At 44.4% G+C, this 26,314-nt stretch overlaps 1 protein-coding gene across 1 annotated transcript; it reads right to left on the reverse strand.

The window, feature by feature from the left end:
- Nucleotides 1–24,763: 24,763 nt before the first annotated feature.
- On the reverse strand, nt 24,764–25,405 carry LOC126101330 (uncharacterized). Its single transcript, XM_049912002.1, has one exon. The coding sequence runs from the start codon at nt 25,403–25,405 to the stop codon at nt 24,764–24,766; it is 642 nt and encodes a 213-aa protein (XP_049767959.1).
- Nucleotides 25,406–26,314: the final 909 nt, after the last annotated feature.

Below are 26,314 nucleotides of genomic sequence, written 5' to 3' on the forward strand. Positions count from 1 at the left end.
GAATTCGGTTGTGGGCTAAGTAAAGCTAGCCGCTTGCGACAGGGGAAAGGGATAAATTGCTTAGCAGTTTAAGACTCTGATTTCCTTTTGGAGTGTTTTAATGGCTAATCACTGTCAGCAACTGCCCAATAATTTTATTCGACGAAGAAATCTGGAACAGCCAACAGTTGTGAGTGCTACTTACTTGTTCTTCAGCGGTTTCGAATATACATTTCCATTTGTAACAGCTGTTAGTGTTTAATACCTACTGGTGAAGGATAACAGAAGTGTATCGCAAACTACATCTACGTCATACTCCGAAAACCACCTAATGGTGTATGGCGGAGGGTACTTTAAGTACCACTACCTGATTACTCCAACCCTTTCCACTCGCGAATAGTGTGTGGGAAGAACGATTGTCGCAAAGCCTCTGTATTTGCTCTAATTTCTCGAGTTTTCTCCTCGAGGTCAATACGCGAGATGTATGTGGGTGGAAGCAATAAGTTGTCTGAGTGCTGTCCCGAAATTTCAACCGTAAATCTCTCTGTGATGCACAACGCCTCTCTTGTAACGTCTTCCAGTGGAGTTTGTTTAGCATCTCCGTAACGCCCTCTCGCCAGCGAAACGATCGAGAGACGAAACGCACCGCTCTTCGTTGGATCTTTTCTATCTCAGCTATCTGTCCTACCTGATAGGAACCCAGATAGGTGAACAATACTCAAGAATCAGCTGAACAAGCGCCTTATAAGCCACTTCTTTCATGGATGAGTTACATTTCCTTAAGATTCTTCCGATGAATCTGAGTCTGGTGTCTGGTTTTCCCACTATATGTTTCATATGGTCATTCCACTTAAGGGCGCTCTGGATGGTTACTCCGGCCGCGGTGGCCGAACGGTTCTAGGCACTACAGTACGGAACCGCGCGACCACTACAGTCGCAGGTTCGAATCCTGCCTCGGACATGGGTGTGTGTGATGTCGTTAGGTTAGTTAGGTTTAAGTAGTTCTAGGGGCCTGACGACTTCAGAAGTTAAGTCCCATAGTGCTCAGAGCCATTTGAACCATTGGATTGTTACGCCTAGATATTTTACGGCAGCCTCTTTCTCCAACTGTTTGTCATCAATAGTGTATCTGTAAAATAGTGGATTTGTTTTCCTATGTATGCGCAATATGTTATATTTATTTACGTTCAGGGTCAATAGCCAGAGTCTGCAGCATTGATAATTTCTCTGCAGGTCGTTCTGCATATTCTTACTATCTTCTGCCTTTGCTACTGTGGTATAAACAACTGCATCATCTGCAAATAGCCTTAAAGAGCAACCAAAAGAGAGGACCGCTTTCTACTAAATCATTTATACTTATTGTAAACAGCAACGATCCTATCACACTTCCCTGTGGTACGCCGTATATTACCTTTACATCTGTCGATTCTGTTCCGTAAACATTTACAAGTGTTGGCTAAACCTGACTCCCTCAGTGAATAAAAGCTATACTGGAGCAATTACAGTAGGCGAGTGAAAGGTTCTCACCTCAGGGATGAAGCTTGGCGCAGGGTGAGATTGATTTATCGTTGCATGGTGAGGGGAAGTGGCAGGGGGATTGTTTGCTTGTTCGTCTTCCAGCACTGACAACTCATGGATGCGTGTATCTCGTAACGATCAATTGCTATGGTATAACTTTAAAGCACAATAACATTGACTGGTAAATGCACTTTATGTATTATTAGTAAACATTTGTAGCTAGGAATATGAAATTATATTAAGTCTGTTGTAATACGGTGCGCTCAGCAGGAGAAAAATAACATTCAAAACATTCATAATAGTAAACATTTGTGATCACGTATCATCTCGCATTTAAATTAAAGTACAGTTACTCTTATGAAAAAAAATTTCATCTGCTCGAACGTAACAACACTTCTTCAGGCAGTTACAGCGTCAGAATTTTTGGGGTCACTGAGGGTGGCAGCAATGAAACAGAGAACAGTCAACATGATGCAATCTGAATGAGCTGACTTTTCACAATCAGAATTTTGGCTGCAGCGGCCAAGTTACCATACCCTTGCTATAGTTAGTCAATTATGGGGGGAGGAAGTAATGATATAATGAAGGGTCATAACACACTGATTGATAATAGACCTGTATATGTGCGGCGCTATGTCTGTCTGTCTGTCTCGGGGTCTTTGTCCCGCATCAACGCGGTGTCGGCGATGTTACTATTGATTTGGCAGTGTTAGTTACAGAGGGCGGTCGGATGCCCTTCCTGCCACCACCCCAAACCCCCCCAGGACGGAATTAGTGCGCCCCAATTGTCTGCATCTAGTGTAAGCCATGTAATAGTGCGAATGTTTTCAAATGCTTACGAGTCATGTAACTGAGGCGGAACGTGGGGAGCAGCCCGGTATTCACCTAGCAAGGTGTGGAAAACCGCCTAAAAACTACATCCAGGCTATCCAGCATACCGGCCCTCGTCGTTAATCCGCCGGGTGGATTCGATACAGGGCCGGCGCGCCCACCCGAGTCCAGGAAGCAGCCCATTATTGCTCTCGGCTACCCTGGCGGGTGTAAGTGCGGCGCTAGGTGCTGCCCGGAAATGTCAGTATAGGCTATTGTGCTAAAAAGTTTGACGACTACTGATCTAAATAGTTTAATGGTTCATCAATTTGTATATTGTGAGGAGATCCTTACGGAGAATTATCTGTGTCTGGTCTCGCTTAACCCTGGTACTAACCTGAACAGTCACACTGTTGGCTGCCCAGCAGTAGAGAAACACGTGAGCGCACGGAATTGGCAGGAAGGATGCACACTCAAATACGGCTCCGAAGTTCTCGTTCTGTAAAGTGAATGCCAGGAGAAATAAATCTTCTTCGTCACTATTGTTTGAATTCTATTGTGCCACACGAATTCTGACGCACAATTGAAGAGTGGAAATGGAATAGGTTGTAAGAGCCAAATGGAAAAAAAAACAATGTATCTGTGTTTATATATAAAATTTACATTCATAAATTTGCCAATATACACTGATAAGCCAAAAAGTTATGACGGCTGTCCATCACAACGTTGGAGGCCAACTTGTGGCATTGTGGGTACGTGACGCGGTAATGAAAGTATATAAGCGGAGCAGACACGGAAGGGAGATAAGACTAGCGAATATATGGGTTGCAAATGGTAAATCCACTGAGATCGACTTTGCATTATTATTATGCATAGCCTGTGAACGAGTCTTTCAAAAACGGCGAAGCTGCTCAAATGTCCACCAGCTATTATCTTGAGCATCTACGGAAAAAGGTACAAGGGTACTGAAACTACCACTAGGCGCTAAATGGTTGGACGTACAAGACTCTTCACAGAACGTGGAATTTGGAGGCTTGCCTGCTCTGTAAAGTAGGATAGATGGTGTTCTGTACCACTTCTGCTGAAAATGCAAATTGATAGGGCACGCACAGGTGTTTGGAGCAGATTGTTCATCGTACACTGTTGAACACGGAGCTCCGCAACAGACCAGCCCTATGTGTTAACATGTAGACCCAACGACACCGTCAATTACGACTGCAGAAGGAAGAGGCCATCTGTATTCGACCGCCTGTCAATAGAAACGTGTCGGTTCTTCGAGTGCATCACATTTTAGCTACACTAGGTCACTGGTCTTCTATGTTAACGCCGTCGTCGAGGTAGAACGGCGGCTTGAAATTTGCAGCGCATCACGGATGCAGATTGGTGGTAGTAGCAGTGAGAGCAGTAAAATGCTGTGGGAGACATTCTCTTGTGACTGCATAGCACTTGTGATAGTACTCTAAGACTCGCTGACAGCTGCGAACCATCTGCGTCCCTTAATGCTTGATATCTTCTTCGATGGCGATGTCGTTTTTCAGCAGTATAATTGTCGGTGTCTTGGAGACAGAACCGAGCTGCAGTGGTGTGATCAGCATTACAACGAACGCACATTGATGTCCCGGCAATTAAATTCGCTTGACGTAAATCCTATGGAAACTGTCGGGTGGCTATCGGACGCCATCAGCACCTAGGCAAATCAGTGGCCCGTAATTTATGAGAATTACATAACCTGAGCTTAGACATTGAATGCACATCCCACCACAAATTTAATAACCAACTGTCGGATCCCTGATATGCAGAATCAGTAATGTATTTCGTTCCAAAGGCGGGCAAACAAACTATTAAGCCGTTGCTCATAATATTCTGGTCCATCTGTGTATTCTAAGGTCAGTTGTCTTGTGACAGCGAGAGCGAGAGCACCAGCAGCAGCACAGTACTGTTTGTATAAAGCGTTTATTTTGCATTTTGTTTACGACCTTCCACTAAGGAAGGGATTCTATTTGTGTTTATCTGCTCTGCATAGTAACTAACAGTTCTTGATAAAACTTTACGTAGTTTTCGTGTTAGATTTCTTAGTGTTTTCTTGATCGTTTAGAACAGAAAGCGCCCTAAAACCGTCTTTGTTTGTTTCGCGGCCGTTAGCCACTAGTCACTTGAATCAGCAGTTGTCTTGTGACAGCAAGAGCGAGAGCACCAGCAGCAGCGAGTACTGTTTGTATAAAGCGTTTTTGTACTTATTTGCTGCGCTTAGCTTTTAAATAGTTTTTCTGGGAAAACCTAGCGTAGTTTTCGCGTCTCGTATTTCAGTGAGTGTTTCTTGATTATCAGAGTAGCTCATCAGAAGATTATCTTGGGAATTTGTCACCGTATAGGGTAGGGTAAACATAGTCATGTGTAGGGACTGTGGTTGTTGTGAGCGGACGCAAGGAGAATTGGCCACTCTTCGGGGGCAGGTGGAGGCTTTGTCTGTTAGGCTCATCGAGCTCGAGGCGCAGGCGTCGGCTCGTAGTGGCGTTGGGGCAACTGTGGTGAGACCTATGCCTACTTCGGTGGCCTTGGAATCACATGGAACCCCTGATGTCGCTGCGTCTTCCGGCAGTGAGCATCTTACCGGTCAGCCATCACTCCAGGGTGAATGGCGGACAGTGGTGGGCTCTCGCGTGCCTGGCCGAAAGGCGAAGGTGGGATCTGGCCGCGTGGCAGCTGCCTTACCCCTTTCCAACAGGTACGGGGTGCTTCCTAGTGGTGATGACATCGTTTCCGAGCCACCACAGGATGCCTCGCCTGTTGGGCCAGTGGCCGATTCTCCGGCAAGGTCCCGACAGTCACAGAGGGCGGGCCTATTAGTTATAGGGAGCTCCAACGTTAGGCGGGTTATGGAGCCCCTCAGGAAAATAGCGGGTAGGTCGGGGAAGAATGCCAGTGTGCACTCGGTGTGCTTGCCGGGGGGTCTCGTCCGTAATGTGGAGGAGGCCCTTCCGGCAGCTATTGAACGCACTGGGTGTGACCGGCTGCAGATAGTAGCACATGTCGGAACGAATGACGCCTGCCGCTTGGGTTCTGAGGCCATCCTTGGTTCCTTCCGGCGGCTGGCTGATTTGGTGAAGACAACCAGCATCGCACGCGGAGTGCAAGCTGAGCTTAATATCTGCAGCATAGTGCCCAGAGTCGATCGCGGTCCTCTGGTTTGGAGCCGTGTGGAGGGTCTAAACCAGAGGCTCAGACGACTCTGCGACTATAATGGTTGCAAATTCATCGACCTCCGTTATTGGGTGGAGAACTGTAGGGCCCCCCTAGACAGGTCAGGCGTGCACTACACACCGGAAGCAGCTACTAGGGTAGCAGAGTACGTGTGGCGTGCACACGGGGGTTTTTTAGGTTAGAGGGACCCCCCCTTGGGCGAAACGATAAAATACCTGACGGCTTACCAGAGAGGACATTATCATCGTTGATAAAGAACGTCCGTCCTCAGAGACCAAAACAGGAAAAGTTAACGTAATATTGGTAAACTGCAGGAGTATCCAGGGCAAGGTTCCTGAATTAGTATCTCTTATTGAAGGAAATAGTGCGCATATAGTATTAGGAACGGAAAGTTGGTTAAAACCGGAAGTGAACAGTAACGAAATCCTAGACACAGAATGGAATATATACCGCAAGGATAGGATAAACGCCAATGGTGGAGGAGTATTTATAGCAGTAAAGAATTCAATAATATCCAGTGAAGTTATTAGCGAATGCGAATGTGAAATAATCTGGGTTAAGCTAAGTATCAAAGGTGGGTCAGATATGATAGTCGGATGCTTCTATAGACCACCTGCATCAGCAACCGTAGTAGTTGAGCGCCTCAGAGAGAACCTGCAGAACGCCGTGAAGAAGTTTCGTGATCATACTATTGTAATAGGGGGAGACTTCAATCTACCAGGTATAGAATGGGATAGTCACACAATCAGAACTGGAGCCAGGGACAGAGACTCTTGTGACATTATCCTGACTGCCTTGTCCGAGAATTACTTCGAGCAGATAGTTAGAGAACCAACTCGTGAAGCTAACGTTTTAGACCTCATAGCAACAAATAGATCGGAACTTTTCGACTCCGTGAATGTAGAAGAGGGTATCAGTGATCATAAGTCAGTGGTTGCATCAATGACTACAAGTGTAATAAGATATGCCAAGAAAGGAAGGAAAATATATTTGCTTAACAAGAGTGATAGGGCACAAATCGCAGAATATCTGAGTGACCACCATCAAACGTTCATTTCTGAGGAAGAGGATGTGGAACAAAAATGGAAAAAATTCAGAAACATCGTCCAGTACGCCTTAGATAAGTTCGTACCGACTAAGGTCCAAAGCGAGGGGAAAGATCCACCGTGGTATAACAATCATGTACGAGAGGTACTACGGAAACAAAGAAAGCTTCATCATAGGTTTAAGAGTAGTCGAATCATAGCTGATAAGGAAAAGCTGAACGAAGCGAAAAAGAGCGTAAAGAGAGCAATGAGAGAAGCATTCAACGAATTCGAACATAAAACATTGGCAAACAATCTAAACAAGAACCCTAAAAAGTTTTGGTCATATGTAAAATCGGTAAGCGGATCTAAATCCCCTATTCAGTCACTCGTTGACCACGATGGCGCCGAAACAGAGGACGACCGAAGAAAGGCAGAAATACTGAATTCAGTGTTCCGAAACTGTTTCACTGCGGAAAATCGTAACACGGTCCCTGACTTCAGCCGTCGCACGGACGCCAAAATGGAAAATATTGAAATAAACGATATCGGAATTGAAAAACAACTGCTATCACTTAGTAGCGGAAAAGCATCCGGACCAGACGAGATACCCTTAAGATTCTACAGTGATTATGCTAAAGAACTTGCCCCCTTTCTATCAGCAATTTATCGTAGATCGCTGGAAGAACGTAAAGTACCTAGCGACTGGAAGAAAGCGCAGGTCGTTCCCATTTTCAAGAAGGGTCATAAATCAAATGCGAATAATTATAAGCCTATTTCGCTTACGTCAATCTGTTGTAGAATAATGGAACATGTTTTGTGTTCTCGTATTATGACGTTCTTAGATAATACAAATCTCCTTCATCATAACCAACATGGATTCCGCAAACAGAGATCATGTGAAACTCAGCTCGCCCTATTTGCCCAAGAAATTCACAGTGCCGTAGACACTGGCGAGCAGATTGATGCCGTATTCCTGGACTTCAGGAAGGCATTTGATACGGTTCCGCACTTACGTTTAATGAAAAAAATACGAGCTTACGGAATATCGGACCAGGTTTGTGATTGGATTCAGGATTTCCTAGAAGAAAGAACTCAACATGTCATTCTTAACGGTTCAAAATCTGCAGATGTAGAGGTAATTTCGGGAGTACCGCAAGGAAGCGTGATAGGACCTTTATTGTTTACAATATACATAAATGACTTAGTTGACAACATCGGTAGCTCCGTGAGGCTATTTGCAGATGACACGGTTGTCTACAAGAAAGTAGCAACATCAGAAGACTCGTACGTACTCCAGGAAGACCTGCAGAGGATTAATGCATGGTGCGACAGCTGGCAGCTTTCCCTAAACGTAGATAAATGTAATATAATGCGCATACATAGGGGCAGAAATCCATTCCAGTACGATTATGCCATAGGTGGTAAATCATTGGAAGCGGTAACGACCGTAAAATACTTAGGAGTTACTATCCGGAGCGATCTGAAGTGGAATGATCACATAAAACAAATAGTGGGAAAAGCAGGCGCCAGGTTGAGATTCATAGGAAGAATTCTAAGAAAATGTGACTCATCGACGAAAGAAGTAGCTTACAAAACGCTTGTTCGTCCGATTCTTGAGTATTGCTCATCAGTATGGGACCCTTACCAGGTTGGATTAATAGAAGAGATAGACATGATCCAGCGAAAAGCAGCGCGATTCGTCATGGGGACATTTAGTCAGCGCGAGAGCATTACGGAGATGCTGAACAAGCTCCAGTGGCGGACACTTCAAGAAAGGCGTTACGCAATACGGAGAGGTTTACTATCGAAATTACGAGAGAGCACATTCCGGGAAGAGATGGGCAACATATTACTACCGCCCACATATATCTCGCGTAATGATCACAACGAAAAGATCCGAGAAATTAGAGCAAATACGGAGACTTACAAGCAGTCGTTCTTCCCACGCACAATTCGTGAATGGAACAGGGAAGGGGGGATCAGATAGTGGTACAATAAGTACCCTCCGCCACACACCGTAAGGTGGCTCGCGGAGTATAGATGTAGATGTAGATGTAGATAGCATTATGGTGCACACCACGATACCACAAAAACTAATGAGACAAATTAGAAAATGAATACTTTTTAAGAACGCTATAATTACCATACTACAAAAAACATCGTTCTCAGTGCCAATTAGATTGTTTTTATGATATGACTTTTGAAAAAAAGAAAACGACATCCAGCCCCTGTTAATGATGCTATTCATTTACATATATAGTGCCTTTACCGGTTCGAGCCGACAGGTCCGTCTTTAGATGGCTGTTAACGATTTTATTACATTTGCAGTTCTTTAAATTACTTGTTGCAGTACTCTGTTTCACCAACAAATTTAAAGAACAGTAAATGTAATACAAAAGTGAACAGTCGTCTGAAGATAATGAACCTGTCTGTTCGAAACCAGCAAATGCACTATTTGAGTAAATAAATAATATTTTTAACTGTGGCTGGTTGCTAGTTTGTTCTTTGTAAGGATGAACTTGTGTTATAGTCTCTAAATGTCTGTTTTCGACAAAATAACAGAAAGAGTATTTTGTTCTATGTTCCTATTAACACTAAGACACTACGTTTTATTTCTGATGATATAAATACAGAAATACAGCATTCAGTTTTTAGCTCATAGAAATGTAAAAACCAAAACTAAACAAAAAAGAAACACACTTCACGTGTTTTGTAAAGCCTGGAACGCCAGAGGTAAGCACAGCTTGGCACTATCAATACATTCCATCACTCAGGACATGTTAGACAGACGTTCTGCATCTACATACATACCCTGTACCACGACTATTAATTTCCTTTCCTTTTCCATCGCAAACAGAGTGAGGGAGCAACGACTGACTAATGCCTTCTTAGGAACCAAAATGTCTCGAATTTATCTTCGTGGTCCTTCCGCGAGACGTATGTTGGCGTTAGTAGGATCCTTCTGCAGTCAGCTTCAAATGCTGGTCCTCTACATTTTCTCAGTAGTGCTCGTCGATTAGAACGTCTCTTTCCCTCCATTGACTCCCATTTGAGTTTCCGAAGTATCTTCATAACAACTACGTGTTATTCAAACCAAATGGTTATACATCTACTTCCCGCCTCTGAATTGTATCGATGTCATCCTTTTACTCGACCTGGTACGGCTCCCTAAAACTCCAGCAGCACTCAAGAATAGGTCGCATTAATGTCCTTTATGCCGTCCCTTTAGACATGAACCAAACTTTCCCAAAATTCTTCCAATAAATAGAAACGGCTGTTCGCTTTCATCACCACAATCCTTAAACGCTTGTTCAATTCCTTGTCGATTTGTAATGTTACACCTTGATATTTAGACGACGTGACTGTCAGGCAGGACATTAGTGATGCTGTATCCAAACATTACAGGATTGTTTAGCCTATTAATCTGCATTAAGTTACATTTTTCTACATTTAGAACTACTTGCCATTCATAAAATCAGTAACAAATTTTGTCTAAGTCATCTTGTATCCCCCGACAGGCACTCAGGTTCGACGTCTTCTCGTAAACTACATCATCATCAGCGGATACCACTGAATGTTGCTCGCACTGTCCGCCAGATCATTTATGTATGTAGAAAATAATAGCGGTCCTGTCACACTTCCCTGGTGACTCACACAAATACCTTTGTCCCCGGTGGAAACTCGTCGGCTATTAGTTAAGAAGTCATCGAGCCACTCATATCTGGGAACTTATGCCATATGCTCGTGTCTTCGTTAAGAATCTGCAGGTGGAACTGTTGTCAAGTGCCTTCTGAAAATTTAGATACATGGAAATCTGCGTGTTTCCATTTAACGGTGGTGGAGTCAAAACTAGGGACAAAATTAAGGACATGCAACATAATACCGGGAATACAATACCATTCAAAATTCGTTTTGTAATAAAAACCACCCTTAGAGCGGTTTCCATTTCCTCTTTTCAATGCAGTACTTATAGTCGAAAAGAAAACTTTACTGCTGATGTAAAGCAGGGGAAATAAAATGCTGAACAAAGATTAAACTGCAACGTACAGTCGACGCTGTTCTCCGTAGAATCTCAAGATAAAACCAGACCAGGTCAACTGAATGACATAAATAACGACAATGTATAAGGAAATGTTCCCGTATACGTTGTTGAATCCATGTCTGTGCCCAGTAATGAAAATTTCTTCAGTCCTTTGCTCGGTCTCACAAGGAGACGGCACGACCGTGGGGTCGGGGATTTGTCCTCACATTCTTCGCAATCCTCATGAGCGTGAATTAACTCCTCTTCAGTTACGAATATTTTTTCACTCAAAAGTTCCAGTATATAATTATAAAGTTCTCTGGCCAATAACATAGCATCGCGAGAGATTTCTTCCGACGATCTCGATGCAATTAAATTATTTTCCATCAACAGCTTTTCATAATACACCACTGCGTCCTTCAATCGTAATTTTGATAGGTCACTATGAATGGATTCTTCAGGAATTTCTTCTCCTATTCCAGATGAGCCAGCAACTTCTTCAGTCGACATGTTTAACTTCGGATCGACATTTGAAACAGGCACGTCTGTTCGCGACGAAATCGAAAAGCAAACTGCCGTTCACGGCTCGCGCACAGTCCTATGCGCAGATGACCGTTATAATCCCAAGGGGACCCTTACAAAGCCCCTTTAAACCTTAAACCCCATAATACGAAACAGAACAACGAGCACGAATATTTTTCCGTGAATGAAAAACTGTACGTTCTTGAGCTAAAATAATGTTGTAAAACTAATGTAGGTTTGAGAAAACATCAGAATAATTGTTGGAATAACAAAAGAAAATGAAACAGAAGGGAAAAAAAAGTGCTGGAGGAGGAATCTAACTCGAGACAATGGATCAACATTTTATACTCATACGACACCTAAGAAACTTTGGATCGATTTTTCCCGGGATTTTCCGGGTAGTGCGTCCTAATATTTCAACCACGTGAGGTGTTAGGGGTCCTCTTTCACCACACAAAATTTCGGACAAATCCCCGACCCCACGGTCTTGCCGTCTCCTTGTCAGCCATTTATTAAATCTGAATACAAATCATGAGTAATTGCGACCGAAGACTTTCGGTATAAAGAGTCATTCTCGTTGCGCCAACGGCCTTGTCAAAGAGGTCGAGGGTGCGCACAGAGGTCCGTAACGCGCCCTGGTCCATGGAGTGAGACACTGCCCTTAAAGGCGGATGAACAACTCTAACCGCAGCTTAACAAACGACGATGAATTGTTCTCAAAGAAAAGTATCCAGATACAACAACAAAAATACAGGTAAATTCTTAGTTCCTGCGTGTATTCCCCTGACAATGACTAACACCAGAGGAAAAACACATCTCTTAACTTGCAAACGTCAGTGACCGGAAGCTAATCAAGATAAACATTGATCTTTAACTACACAACTCCTCAGAATGAAAAAATAAATTTAAATTTAAGGGGGATGGGGAAGGAAGCAAAGGAAGTGGAAGTAACTAATGATATCAGCTGTATCAGTTTGTGCAGTATCAGCGAGGACGAGTAAAAATGTATGCTGGATTGGGATTCGAACTTGGAATATTTTGCTAACACCGTGTCAGCTGAAAATGCGTGGACATCTCGGCAAGCTGCCCACCCGACTCACACTCCCACAGACGCCTCCTGTTTGTAGTTCTCATCCATGCCATCTGTGCTCTCTTATTTCAGATTACTGTTGGAGATCGAACGTAAATGAGCATCTCTGCTGAACGTTGTGGTTTCATTGCCCATCATGGGGAATCAATTTCATGATTACGTGGTATCTGTTCTTGTAGAGATGTCTGAAAGAACAGACACCACCGATTCATGTAAAACAAAAAAACCCTTGTAGTAACTCTTAACATGTCGATGGCCCATCACACACTCTACCATGAAGGCTCTGTCCGACTCACTAGACACTGGCGGGACACCACCAGCACTCCATTCGCCAACGCCAGATAGCATTACCCGATTATCCGGCACGCAAGTTTAAATTACACGTAGGCCACCATTATCAAAGGCGAAAGGAAAACTCGCGGGGAGAGCCATATGGCTCAAAGTCCCCCTCTCTATTAACGATGCCACCGGTTACACAATACTCAAGGACTCTCGAATTTACTGATTCACATACCCCGACCAGCAGCACCCATTTTCAGTTGTAACTTATGGGACCAAATAATTACATCACCTTGCTTTACTCTAACCAACGGAAGCGTGACAGGTGTCGAGAAACTGGTTAGACGAAACGGTCCCTTCAATCACAGTAGCAGCTTCTTCGTGACCTTATGGACAGCTCTACTCGTAGCTTGAGAATTCCCGATGAACACCACGACTCTTACACGATTTGGATTTACCTTAGCCCCGAACTGTACTTCTTAGCTAGCTGTCGATGCGCTCTACGGAAGCTAGCCCTAGCTGCCTTCCACTATTGCGCAGTTTTTCAGCTCTAATCCGATACGGCAGCAAATCCTCTGTGTCACAAAGATTACTGATGGACAATTGACTATAAAAATAAAACAAACTGAGCAGGACTTATGCGTGGCTGTGTTAAAAGGCAAACAAGAGCAAGTGCTACGGCTGATGCCAATTACGTTAACTATCCTGCTGATAAGCGGTCAACGTGGGGTCAATGTTCTGGTTAACTGTTTCGATATGTTATGGGTTTGAGCAGTAGGAAGTGTTTGTAACGTGGTTAATGGCCAAAATCATTAAAAACTTCCTGACAGAATGCGAACAGGAGGATGTCGCGTTTTCACTAACGATAGTTTTACTAGCCCCAATCATAGATAAAATATTTGTTGGAAACATCGCATCGTTGCTTGTGCGGTGGCACCCCTAGTGAGGAACAATGAAGTCGGTCTGGAAAACGGGTCGACAAAGATCAAAATGTATTTGTTAAAACTGTGAGTTCTACGCAACGGTACTATAAAGTACACGTGGCTTCCAACGATACCAGGAAACTGATCTTTGTGTTTTGCACTGGCTTCGCACAGCACAAACTTGACAATTCCTCGCTCTATCCTTGACGTTTCTTGAAAAAATAAAATTCCTACAAATTTTTAGGGTTTCTTAAATAACCAAGATACCGAAACACCAGATAATCATGAGAAATTGTATATAATTACGAAATTAGTATGACTTTTGACTTTCCATCAACTTCTGCATTGCAGCAAAACACTCATTCCTTAAGTTAACAGCGTCCGTCATCCATATTTGGGTTTCCTGTGATTTTCCTAAATCGCTTCACGCAAATGCCGGGTCGGTTCCTTTTAAAGGGTACGGCAGATTTCCTTCTTCGTCCTTCCCAAACCAGAGCTTGTGCTCTAATGATCTCGTTGTCGACGGGACGTTAAACACTAATCTCCTCTCCTTAAGTTAATATGGGGTTACAAACTCTCCTCTGTTTAGTAGATCCTTAACGGCCCTAATGAGTAAATCTTGGTCTTGACGCTGCCTAAAATCTTTATACAGTGGTGGACAACTTTAACTTCCTACACTATGTGATCAAAAGTATCCGGACACCCCCAAAAAACATACGTTTTTCATATTAGGAGCGTTGTGCTACCATATGCTGACAGGTACTCCATAAAAGCGACCTCAGTAGTCATTAGACATTGTGAGAGAGCGGTATGGGGCGCACCTCGGAACTCACGGTCTTCGAACGTGGCCGGGTGATTGGGCGTCACTTGTGTCATACGTTTGTACGCGAGATTTCCACACTCCTAAACATCCATAGGTCCACTATTTCCGATGTGATAGTGAAGTCGAAACGTGAAGGGACACGTACACCACAAAAGCGTGAAGGCCAACCTCGTCTGTTGACTGAGAAAGACCGCCGACTTTTGAAGAGGGTCGTAATGTGTAATATGCCGATATCAACCATAGGTCCACTATTTCCGATGTGATAGTGAAGTCGAAACGTGAAGGGACACGTACACCACAAAAGCGTAAAGGCCAACCTCGTCTGTTGACTGAGAGAGACCGCCGACTTTTGAAGAGAGTCGTAATGTGTAATATGCCGATATCAACCAAGACCATCACCCAGGAATTACAGTCTGCATCAGGATCCACTGCATGTACTATGGCAGTTAGGCGGGAGGAGAAGAAACTTGGATTTCATGGTCGAGCGGCTGCTCGTAAGCCACACATCAAGCCCGTAATTGTGTGTGGTATGAGGAGCGTAAACATTGGACGACTGAACAGTGAAAAAACGTTGTGTGGAGTGACGAATCACGGTACCGAATGTGGCGATCCGATGGGAGGGTCTAGGTATGACGAATTCCCGGTGAAAGTCATCTGCCAGAGAGTCTAGTGCGAACAGTAAAATTCGGAACCAGTGGTTCTATAGTGTGGTCGAATTTTTCAAGAAGGGGGCTTGCACGTCTTATTGTTTTGCGTGGTACTATCACAGCGCAGGTCCACATTGACGTTTTAAGCACCTCCTCGCTTAGCCTGAACGTATGCCTACGGGAGTGGAAGCTGTCATCAAGAAATAGGGTGGGCCAACACCTTATTGAAATCCAGTAATACCGATGGAGGGCGACACGAACTTGTAAGTCATTTTCAGCCAGGTGCCCGGATATTTTGACCACATAGTGTAAGGTTGAGATGGTTTGCTTGGTAACATTTCATTTTTTGCAGCATTTTGCTAGTTATCCAGCGTACTAAGACCATCGGCAACTCGATTTTCGGTGCCCTTAACGTGCACAGCCTCAAACATTGTCAGTATTCTGGTAGCCCACAGAGCTATTCGCCTGATCTTACTAGGCCTGTATAGCACTATGCTCAATGCCTGGTAATCAGTCTCGAACTGAAAGGTTTATTGTGTTAACTGATTTACCACAGACATGTCAGCATCAGCAACTGTTTTCGTCAACTGAGATCAACAATTTATGCAGAAAGGAACAATACGGCGTAAGGCGCATCCTCACCAACAGAACATCTTGCACCCTTGAAATCGACAAGGATACAGGACAGTGGTAAATTTCATAGACTGAAACTGTCAACGGTACGGCTATAGTCATTTAAAAAGTATCATTACATCAAAAACAAAGTAACTGCGTACACCCAAAACATTCCGAGAAGATCAGAAGGTGTGGGCAATGAAGCAATTGTCAGGTTGTTAGAAATCTTCCATTTGTAATATTGGGTAAAGATCTTTCACCTTTATCGTATTACGTTTCTCAAGCAAATACATTTCCATCATACTTTGCCTTCCTTCTGAGTTTATGTTCGGTCTGTGGGGCACTTAGTTGTGGGGTCATTAGCACCCGGAGAAAGTCTCAATTTTTACACAGTCCAATGTTTGTACACAGTCCGGTCTAACAACTGTCACGAATGATTGTGATGATGATGACAACACATACACCAAGTGTCCGGGCAAAGAAAATCTTCTACCCGGTCGGGAATGGAACCCGGGACCCTGATGCAGTCAGCAACGCTAGCCCCTAGACCACGGACTGCGGACGTTACCTTCTTTCTGACAGACGAGACGTGTAGCTGTGTCACCTTCTGTATTATCTTTCTGTATGATTAGGCAAAATGTTAGGAAACATGCTGACAGCATAACAGTACATCTACATCTACATGACTACTGTACAACTCACATTTAACTACTTGGCAGAGGGTTCATCGTACCACAATCATACTATCTCTGTACCATTCCACTCTCGAACAGCGCGCGGGAAAAATGAACACCTAAAACTTTCTGTTCGAGCTCTGATTTCTCTTATTCTATTTTGATGATCATTCCTACCTATGTAGGTGGGGCTCAACAAAATATTCGGAAGAGAAAGTTGGTGACTGAAATTTCGTAAATAGATCTCGCCGCGACGAAAAACGTCTTTGCTTTAATGACTTCCATCCCAATTCGCGTATCATATCTGCCACACTCTCTCCCCTATTGATAATAAAAAACGAGCTGCCCTTTTATGCACCCTTTCGATGCCCTCCGTCAATCCCACCTGGTAAGGATCCCACAAGGCGCAGCAATATTCTAACAGAGGACGAACGAGTGTAGTGTAAGCTGTCTCTTTCGTGGACTTGTTGCATCTTCTAAGTGTCCTGCCAATGAAACGCAACCTTTGGCTCGCCTTCCCCACAATATTATCTATGTGGTCTTTCCAACTGAAGTTGTTCGTAATTTTAAGATCCAGGTATTTAGTTGAATCGGCAGCCTTGAGAATTGTACTATTTATCGAGTAATCGAATTCCAATGGATTTCTTTTGGAACTCATGTGGATCACCTCACACTTTTCGTTATTTATCGTCAACTGCCACCTGCCACACCATGCAGCACTCTATTCTAAATCGCTTTGCAACTGATACTGGTCTTCGGATGGACCTTACTAAACGGTAAATTACAGCATCATCTGCGAACAACCTAAGAGAACTACTCAGATTGTCACCCAGGTCATTTATATAGATCAGGAACAGCAGAGGTCCCAGGATGCTTCCCTGGGGAACACCTGATATCACTTCAGTTTTACTCGATGATTTGCCGTCCATTACTACGAACTGCGATCTTCCTGACAGGAAATCACGAATCCAGTCGCACAACTGAGACGATACCCCATAGGCCCGCAGCTTGATTAGAAGTCGCTTGTGAGGAACGGTGTCAAAAGCTTGCCGGAAATCTAGAAATACGGAATCAATTTGAGATCCCCTGTCGATAGCGGCCATTACTTCGTGCGAATAAAGAGCTAGCTGCGTTGCACAAGAACGATGTTTTCTGAAACCATGCTGATTATGTATCAATAGATCGTCCGCTTCGAGGTGATTCATAATTTTTGAATACAGTATATGTTCCAAAACCCTACTGCAAACCGACGTCAATGATATAGGTCTGTAGTTCGATGGATTACTCCTACTACCCCTCTTAAACAATGGTGCGACCTGCGCAATTTTCCAATCTGTAGGTACAGATCTATCGGTGAGCGAGCGGTTGTATATTATTGCTAAGTAGGGAGCTATTGTATCAGCGTAATCTGAATGGAACCTAATCGGTATACAATCTGGACCTGAAGACTTGCCCGTATCAAGCGATTTGAGTTGCTTCGCAACCCCTAAGGTATCTACTTCTAAGAAACTCATGCTAGCAGCTGTTCGGGTTTCAAATTCTGGAATATTCCATTCGTCTTCCCTGGTGAAGGAATTTCGGAAAACTGCGTTCAATAACTCCGCTTTAGCGGCACAGTCGTCGGTAACAGTACCATCAGCACTGCGCAGCGAAGGTGTTGACTGCGTCTTGCCGCTTGTGTACTTTACATTCGGATTTTCTACCAAATTTCGAGACAATGTTTCGTTGTGGAACCTACTAAAGGCATCTCGCATTGAAGTCCGTGCCAAATTTCACGCGCCTGTAAATTTTAGCCAATCTTCGGGATTTCGCGTTCTTCTGAACTTCGCATGCTTTTTCCGTTGCCTCTGCAACAGTGTTCGGACCTGTTTTGTGTACCACCGGGGATCAATTCCATCTCTTACCAATTTATGAGGTAAGAATCTCTCAATTGCTTTTGCTACTATATCATTTAATTTGAGCCACATCTCGTCTACATTTGCATAGTCAGTTCGGAAGGAACGGAGATTGTCTCTTAGGAAGGCTTCTGGTGACAGTTTATCCGCTTTTTTAAATAAAATTATTTTGCGTTTGTTTCTGGTGGATTTGTAAGAAACGGTATTGAGCCTAGCTACAACGACCTTGTGATCACTAATCCCTGTATCAGTCATGATGCTCTCGATCAGCTCTGGATTGTTTGTGGCTAAGAGGTCAAGTGTGTTTTCGCTACCATTTACAATTCGCGTGGGTTCGTGGACTAACTGCTCGAAATAATTTTCGGAGAAAGCATTTAGGACAATCTCGGAAGATATTTTCAGCCTACCACCGGTTTTTAACAAGTATTTTTGCACATCATATCGAGGGAAGTTTGAAGTCCCCACAAACTATAACCTTATGAGTGGGGTATTTATTTGTTACGAGACTCAAATTTTCTCTGAACTGTTCAGCAACTACACTCCTGGAAATGGAAAAAAGAACACATTGACACCGGTGTGTCAGACCCACCATACTTGCTCCGGACATTGCGAGAGGGCTGTACAAGCAATGATCACACGCACGGCACAGCGGACACACCAGGAACCGCGGTGTTGGCCGTGGAATGGCGCTAGCTGCGCAGCATTTGTGCACCGCCGCCGTCAGTGTTAGCCAGTTTGCCGTGGCATACGGAGCTCCATCGCAGGCTTTAACACTGGTAGCATGCCGCGACAGCGTGGACGTGAACCGTATGTGCAGTTGACGGACTTTGAGCGAGGGCGTATAGTGGGCATGCGGGAGGCCGGGTGGACGTACCGCCGAATTGCTCAACACGTGGGGCGTGAGGTCTCCACAGTACATCGATGTTGTCGCCAGTGGTCGGCGGAAGGTGCACGTGCCCGTCGACCTGGGACCGGACCGCAGCGACGCACGGATGCACGCCAAGACCGTAGGAACCTACGCAGTGCCGTAGGGGACCGCACCGCCACTTCCCAGCAAATTAGGGACACTGTTGCTCCTGCGGTATCGGCGAGGAGCATTCGCAACCGTCTCCATGAAGCTGGGCTACGGTCCCGCACACCGTTAGGCCGTCTTCCGCTCACGCCCCAACATCGTGCAGCCCGCCTCCAGTGGTGTCGCGACAGGCGTGAATGGAGGGACGAATGGAGACGTGTCGTCTTCAGCGATGAGAGTCACTTCTGCCTTGGTGCCAATGATGGTCGTATGCGTGTTTGGCGCCGTGCAGGTGAGCGCCACAACCAGGACTGCATACGACCGAGGCACACAGGGCCAACACCCGGCATCATGGTGTGGGGAGCGATCTCCTACACTGGCCGTACACCACTGGTGATCGTCGAGGGGACACTGAATTGTGCACGGTACATCCAAACCGTCATCGAACCCATCGTTCTACCATTCCTAGACCGGCAAGGGAACTTGCTGTTCCAACAGGACAATGCACGTCCGCATGTATCCCGTGCCACCCAACGTGCTCTAGAAGGTGTAAGTCAACTACCCTGGCCAGCAAGATCTCCGGATCTGTCCCCCATTGAGCATGTTTGGGACTGGATGAAGCGTCGTCTCACGCGGTCTGCACGTCCAGCACGAACGCTGGTCCAACTGAGGCGCCAGGTGGAAATGGCATGGCAAGCCGTTCCACAGGACTACATCCAGCATCTCTATGATCGTCTCCATGGGAGAATAGCAGCCTGCATTGCTGCGAAAGGTGGATATACACTGTACTAGTGCCGACATTGTGCATGCTCTGTTGCCTGTGTCTATGTGCCTGTGGTTCTGTCAGTGTGATCATGTGATGTACCTGACCCCAGGAATGTGTCAATAAAGTTTCCCCTTCCTGGGACAATGAATTCACGGTGTTCTTATTTCAATTTCCAGGAGTGTATATCATCGGAGTCTGGGGGTCGGTAGAAGGAGCCAATTATTAACTTAGTTCGGCTGTTAAGTATAACCTCCACCCATACCAATTCGCACGGAGTATCTAGTTAGACTTCACTAACAGGTAAACCACTACTGACAGACACAAACACTCCACCACCAATTCTGCCTAATCTATCTTCCCTGAACACCGTCTGAGACTTAGTAAAAATTTCTGCAGAACTTATTTCAGGATTTAGCCAGCTTTCTGTACCTATAACGATTTTAGCTTCTGTGCTTTCTATTAGCGCTTGCTCAGGGACTTCACAGCACAACTACCAACAATTTACAACTACAATTCCGACTGTTCCTTGATCCAAGCACGTCCTGTATTTGCCATGCACCCTTTGAGATTGCAGCCCACCCCGTACTTTCCCGAGGCCTTCTAACCTAAAACACCGCCCAGTCCACGCCACACAGCCTCCGCTACCCGTGTAGCCGCCAGCTGAGTGTGGACCGAGGCTGTTGTTATTAGGTGGGACTGAGAACGCTTGCCTCAATCAGTAACCTTAACATAATACAGTCACACAGCACCTACACCACAATAATTATCGTAACCGAGTCATTTCCTGGTGATGAAATCATTTTTGAACGTTTCTGAAACACAATCCTAAACTGCCTATCTTGTCCCATAACTCCTTGCTCTTGAGCTGATCTGATCACTTTTTGCAAAGTTCTGCTCGTGCCTTCCGTTCGTGCCACAGTATCGTTCTATGCACAGACCTAATATTTAGACACGGGTGGAAAATTTGACTAAGAGGTGTCTGTAATCAACAAGTATTTCCCACATTTATCTGAAACACCGAATTCGCTTTGTGTTCATATTATAACACCTATGCTGCAACAACGAAATAAAAATTCCGAAAGAAACATCTGGTGTTTCTTTGACAAGCTTTTCTATTATCGATTCTTTCTTGCTATTAAATAACGTCACCAAAAGATATATCTAAAATCATCATCATTCAGCACCTTATGTAGTAGGCTAACTAAATCAATTAGTAAATACATTTGAATTCATTAGCTTTTAATGTATATCACTAATACCTTAAGGACGTATTTTAATTAACTTACGAATGTTGCTTGAAATAGTCCTAAACATATGACAAGAACGCTGAAAAAGAACTCCGACATGGCGATAGGGCTCATTGTGTCCTGCAGTTGATTGACGAAACTGTAACAGAAGAGAAGAAAGCTGTTGTTGCACGGCAAGCAGAATGCTACTCTTATTCTTACTCACTAATCAGCGAACTATCAAGTGTCTTTTATCTATGAAAACAGATCGCCAAAAATGTAGTAGAATAAATGCAACAATTTGGAGTACAGTGTGTTATTGTTATGGCGTAATCTGTTATTTCCGCACATGGTGGCCCTAATAGGCAAGTGATGACTTATTAGCTCATTTATTGCTGCGTTAGTGTCGGAAAGATAAGATGTTCAATTCAGTAGCTGTTTCTTTCAACCATTATCCAATGGGAAATCTTGACATAATCGACTGAATCAGCTGCATTCGAGGTCGATGAAAAAAAATGGCCTACCTTCTCCATAACGATCATGAACTCATTGTCATTCCGAGCGAGTGGTAACTACTTAACATCCTTTAAAAAATACGAGCAAAAGAATGACCGCTGTCGCTCCAAACGAAGTCGTAAACGCACTGACAACAGCGGAAATATTCGAAGATTATAACTTAATTTCCCAATGGCAACTGGCTCATTAGCAACGGATATATTCCCAGTGCGAAAGAGATGGGCGGCAAATGCAGCAGTAGATTCGGTTTTAGAATCAGGGCCGAATTTATCAACAGCTGAAATGTAAACGGACTGACATATGTTCTGTAGTGAACTGATAAATATGGTCACTAACACAGAAAAGCAAATTTTGAATGAGAAAATTCCACAAATTGTGGTAAAAGTATTTAACAGAGTATGAAGATTGACACGGGTGTTACCGAAAGATTTTCCCACTGCTTCTCTGTAGACAATGACCAACACAAAACACGACTATGTGTCCTACAGCTTTGTAAATAAACTTGTCTTCATGTCATAACATTTGAGACAGGGACTGGGTCATAGAAATAAATAACGGTTTCCACTACAAATGTTTGTTATAGAACAGAACACTCGAGGCTGCAAATAGTGTCTAGCTGTAATGGAATTGAATCAGCTGTAAAATAAAAGCCGCCACGAATTGTGCTCAACATCTGTCGTAGAGGTTGATATTTTTTCTCCGTGTACACATTTTAGGAATTAATCGATGAGAGGATACGGGACAAAAAATGTCTAATGAACTTACGTCCGGAAATGCACGGTTTCCATGCTAGAGAACATTTATTCAATCATGTTTTATTACACAGAGTGTGGTCTAATATACACCGTAGCACGCAGCCACAGCTACAGTATGCATGGTTTAGGGTGGTACTGTTCGTCATACGGCAAATCCCTAGCGCGCTCTCCTGTCATAGTAACTGGTAATGTTGTGTGCGATTCCCTTCTCTTTCTGACTCACCTTGTAGTGGAAGTGATGCAGTGTTGTGCACAATGGTCCCGTAATCGAATCGAGAGCTTTCCAACACGGCGTTTACTTACGGAAAGGCCAATGGCAATGGGCGGCGGGCAGCAAGATTGTATCAGGAAACTTATCCCCGCCGACAACAAACACAACATACAATGTTTACTATAGTGTTTCGCCTTTTGTCAGAGAGTGTCTTTTCAGGAAATCATGAAGAACGTACCCGAAAGGTTATGACACCAGGCGGAGGAATATGTGATTAACACACCAGGCAGTTGGCCCGCCAGTACAGGGTAAGCCAGACGACCGTGTGGAATATTCTTCATGGCAAATGTTGCCACCCTTATCACTTATAGCGTCCGCGGGACTTACTAGCCACAGACTTTCCACATCGGGAGCTGTTGTGTCGTTGGTTTTCTTCACGAGGCAACCATTCTGGGATTTGTCATCCATCCTATTTACAAATGGTTCAAATGGCTCTGAGCACTATGGGACTTAACATCTATGGTCATCAGTCCCCTAGAATTTAGAACTACTTAAACCTAACTAACACAAGGACAGCACGCAACACCCAGTCATCATGAGGCAGAGAAAATCCCTGACCCCGCCGGGAATCGAACCCGGGAACATCCTATTTACAGATGGGGCCACTTTTAGGCCGAGTGGTATCTTCAATGGTATCTTCAACTGTATCTTCTACTTTCATAACAGTCATCCGTGGGATAGTATGCAGAACCCGCATGTTATGGTGACAGCGAATATCAGCATCGGTGCAGCCGAAATGTATGGGCCGGGATAATTGGCGATCGTATTTTGGGACCAGTCTTCCTTCCACGTTGCCTAACAGGCCGGAACTATCGGTGTTTCTTGCGAGTAACTTTGCCTCCTCTGCTGGAAGACGTTCCATTGATGATTCGAAGGCTTATGTGGCTGCTACATGATGGTGCTCCAGCCTAGTTAGCCATTAACGTTGGACGCATCTCAGTCATGTCTTCCCTGGTCGATGGATCGGACGAGGAGGTCCAGTTGCATGGCCTACTCGTTCATCGGACCTCAACCTGTGCGATTTCTGGTTATGGGGCCATCTTACAAGTACCGTTTATGTACAGCCCGTTTCATATGTGGAGACACTGGAACAACGTATTTATGCTGTCTTTAACATTGTTCGGCTGCAGCTTGACCGATGTGAGCTTGAGAGACATAACACGCTAAGGCGCGTACACTCATCCTTTGAGCCACATGGAAACCATTTTCAACACATACTGTAACTGTGGCTGCGGGGTATAGCACGATTAGACCTCAGTCTGTGTAACAACGTATGATTGAATAAATGGTCTCTGACGTGAAACCATGACTTTCCGGACATATGAAGTTCATTAGACTTTTTTTATTTCGTGTCCTCTTATGGATCAATCCCTACAGTTGCACGGTGAAAAAAATCACCCTACATAATACGGACAAAATGTTTACAGTATCTAAACAACATTTTACACGAATGGAGTTTTTTTTCCTGTAGGCTCTGAGTACTATGGGACTCAACATCTTAGGTCAGAAGTCCCCTAGAACTTAGAACTACTTAAACCTAACTAACCTAAGGACATCACACACACCCATGCCCGAGGCAGGATTCGAACCTGCGACCGTAGCAGTCCCGCAGTTCCGGACTGCAGCGCCAGAACCGCACGGCCACCGCGGCCGGCTTTTTTTTCCTGTACCTGGTTTACTTCTTAAGTTATGTGTATATTAAATCTAGTTAGATTTCGTTAAATAGAACGATTATTTTCTTTTCGTTAAAACGTCATTACAGAGGTCATCGTGAGAGACATAGACATGACATATTATTTTATACGTTCGGAATGGTTAACGAACAAAGTACATCCAATGTCACAAATTAAAAAAGCGGGGAAACGAGGTAAATGAGAGCTTCAAAACATAACTTTTTATTCACGTTGATGCAAACACGGTATATTAGCAGCCTAAGAAATCTGGCTTCATTATTAGTTAAACAATTATTCATCTACTTCAGTGAAGGCTTCTGTTTAACTCTTTAAAAGAGAAACTTCAAAGAGTTTAGAAAATGTCCGTTAAAAACGTAGTAATTGCATTAGTATCCCGGATGATAAAAATGTACCTGTTCCTAACAAACAGGAAAATATTCATCCGTTGACATACTATTATTAGTATAAGACCCCATTCTAACGTATCGTATAGTTCGTCGTATGGTACGTGTGCCCACATTACATATCTGAAGCGTCCATACCATTAATAAAGTGTTGCATTGCGTACCTAAGAATTTTTTGATGACTTTCGACGCAAAGGCACAAATCGTTGTACACTTTATCACCGAATTTCGCCATTGGCTTCTTCTCAGAATGTTCGACTTTCTCCTTGTAGGTATCACACTTCAGGGCCAGAATACGCCTCGCGAGAATATCCAGCTGCGCAGTCACCAGGATCATGGCCGACGCGAAGAGACAGTCCAAGCCGAAGCTTATCTGCGTCGTCCACAATCCCGCCGAGCACTGGGCAAAGTACGAGAGGCCGTATAGGTTGGAGTTATTGTCCCAGGCGTGCTGAGCGAAGGGCAGGCGCCTCGTCTCTGGGTGTGTGTACAGGGGCATGGGGAACCACACGAAGCACTGGGCGAACATGAAGAGCACCAGAGACAGCGAGAGGCGGAAGGCGTGCCTCTGAGAGCTGTCCACGATGGCCGCCATTGGAGACTCCGTGTCGCAGACGTCGCTCTGGATCGAAAGCAGCGCGGCCACGCGGCGAGTCAGCGCATTGTAGCGCCGTCTGTCGTAGTGGAAGAACATCATCTTGATCAGGCCGTTCAAGTGGGAGGCGGTTGACATGATCACCAGCGTCACTTCGTCCATGTCTCCCCAGGCAAATTAAACGGTCAGCAAGCACTCTGTGACGTTCCACAGGGCTAGAATGTAAACATAGACTGTGTACAGTTGGAATGCGCTGGACTCGTACAGTGGCCAGAGGCCGAACAGCCACAGATGGCGGATGTTCAGCTTGAGGACCGACTGACCGCTTTCAGTCCAGGTCAGAGCCCTTTCCAGGTCTTCTTCCCGCCCCTCGGCCATCTCAGTGGTAACTGGCTTTTAGATTCCCAAGCAGCCCTTTACTACTCACGCTTGTGTTTTGATTCCGATACGAGTGAAAAGACCTTCTGAACGATTCTGCAGCTCCCTCGTTCTTCGGAAAGCTTATGAACGTAGCTGGTAGAAAGTACCGCAGTTCTGTTAAATTTGTAATAATCGGATAATGCTTCGCTATTCCAGTGTAATTTATTCACGTTGTTTGCCACCTAGTTATGTCCCAGTTATACAATATAAACAAACGTAGGCCATCATTTGAAGTAAATAATGGAAACCTCTCACTTCCTTCATGAAACAATTAATAAACCCGTGAATCGGGAAATGTAAATTTATGTCCCACTGCACTGCGTGACTGCCCGTGTATTACTCAGCAGAATCTATTTAACATGCACGGAGGAGGTTAGCTCGATCGTTATTTAACGTGCTTGCTGTACTTCTGCACTAGAATATTCTAATGTTTGTAGGACAAGGAAATCGCATTAAGCTTAAAGAGGTAAGTAACGTGAAACAAAAACCCCTGCATCGAGTTTTTGAGTCGTTACTTGAGACATGTGCCACGATTTCAGCTGGGTAAGTAACGTGAAACAAAAGCCTCTGCATCGAGTTTTTGAGCCATTACTTTAGACATGTACCGGGATTTCAAGTTAAGTGCGACTTTCGGTTGCCAATACAACTGAA

Source organism: Schistocerca cancellata, chromosome 9 (assembly GCF_023864275.1).
Source record: "Schistocerca cancellata isolate TAMUIC-IGC-003103 chromosome 9, iqSchCanc2.1, whole genome shotgun sequence".
Classification (NCBI taxonomy): Eukaryota; Metazoa; Arthropoda; class Insecta; order Orthoptera; family Acrididae; genus Schistocerca; species Schistocerca cancellata.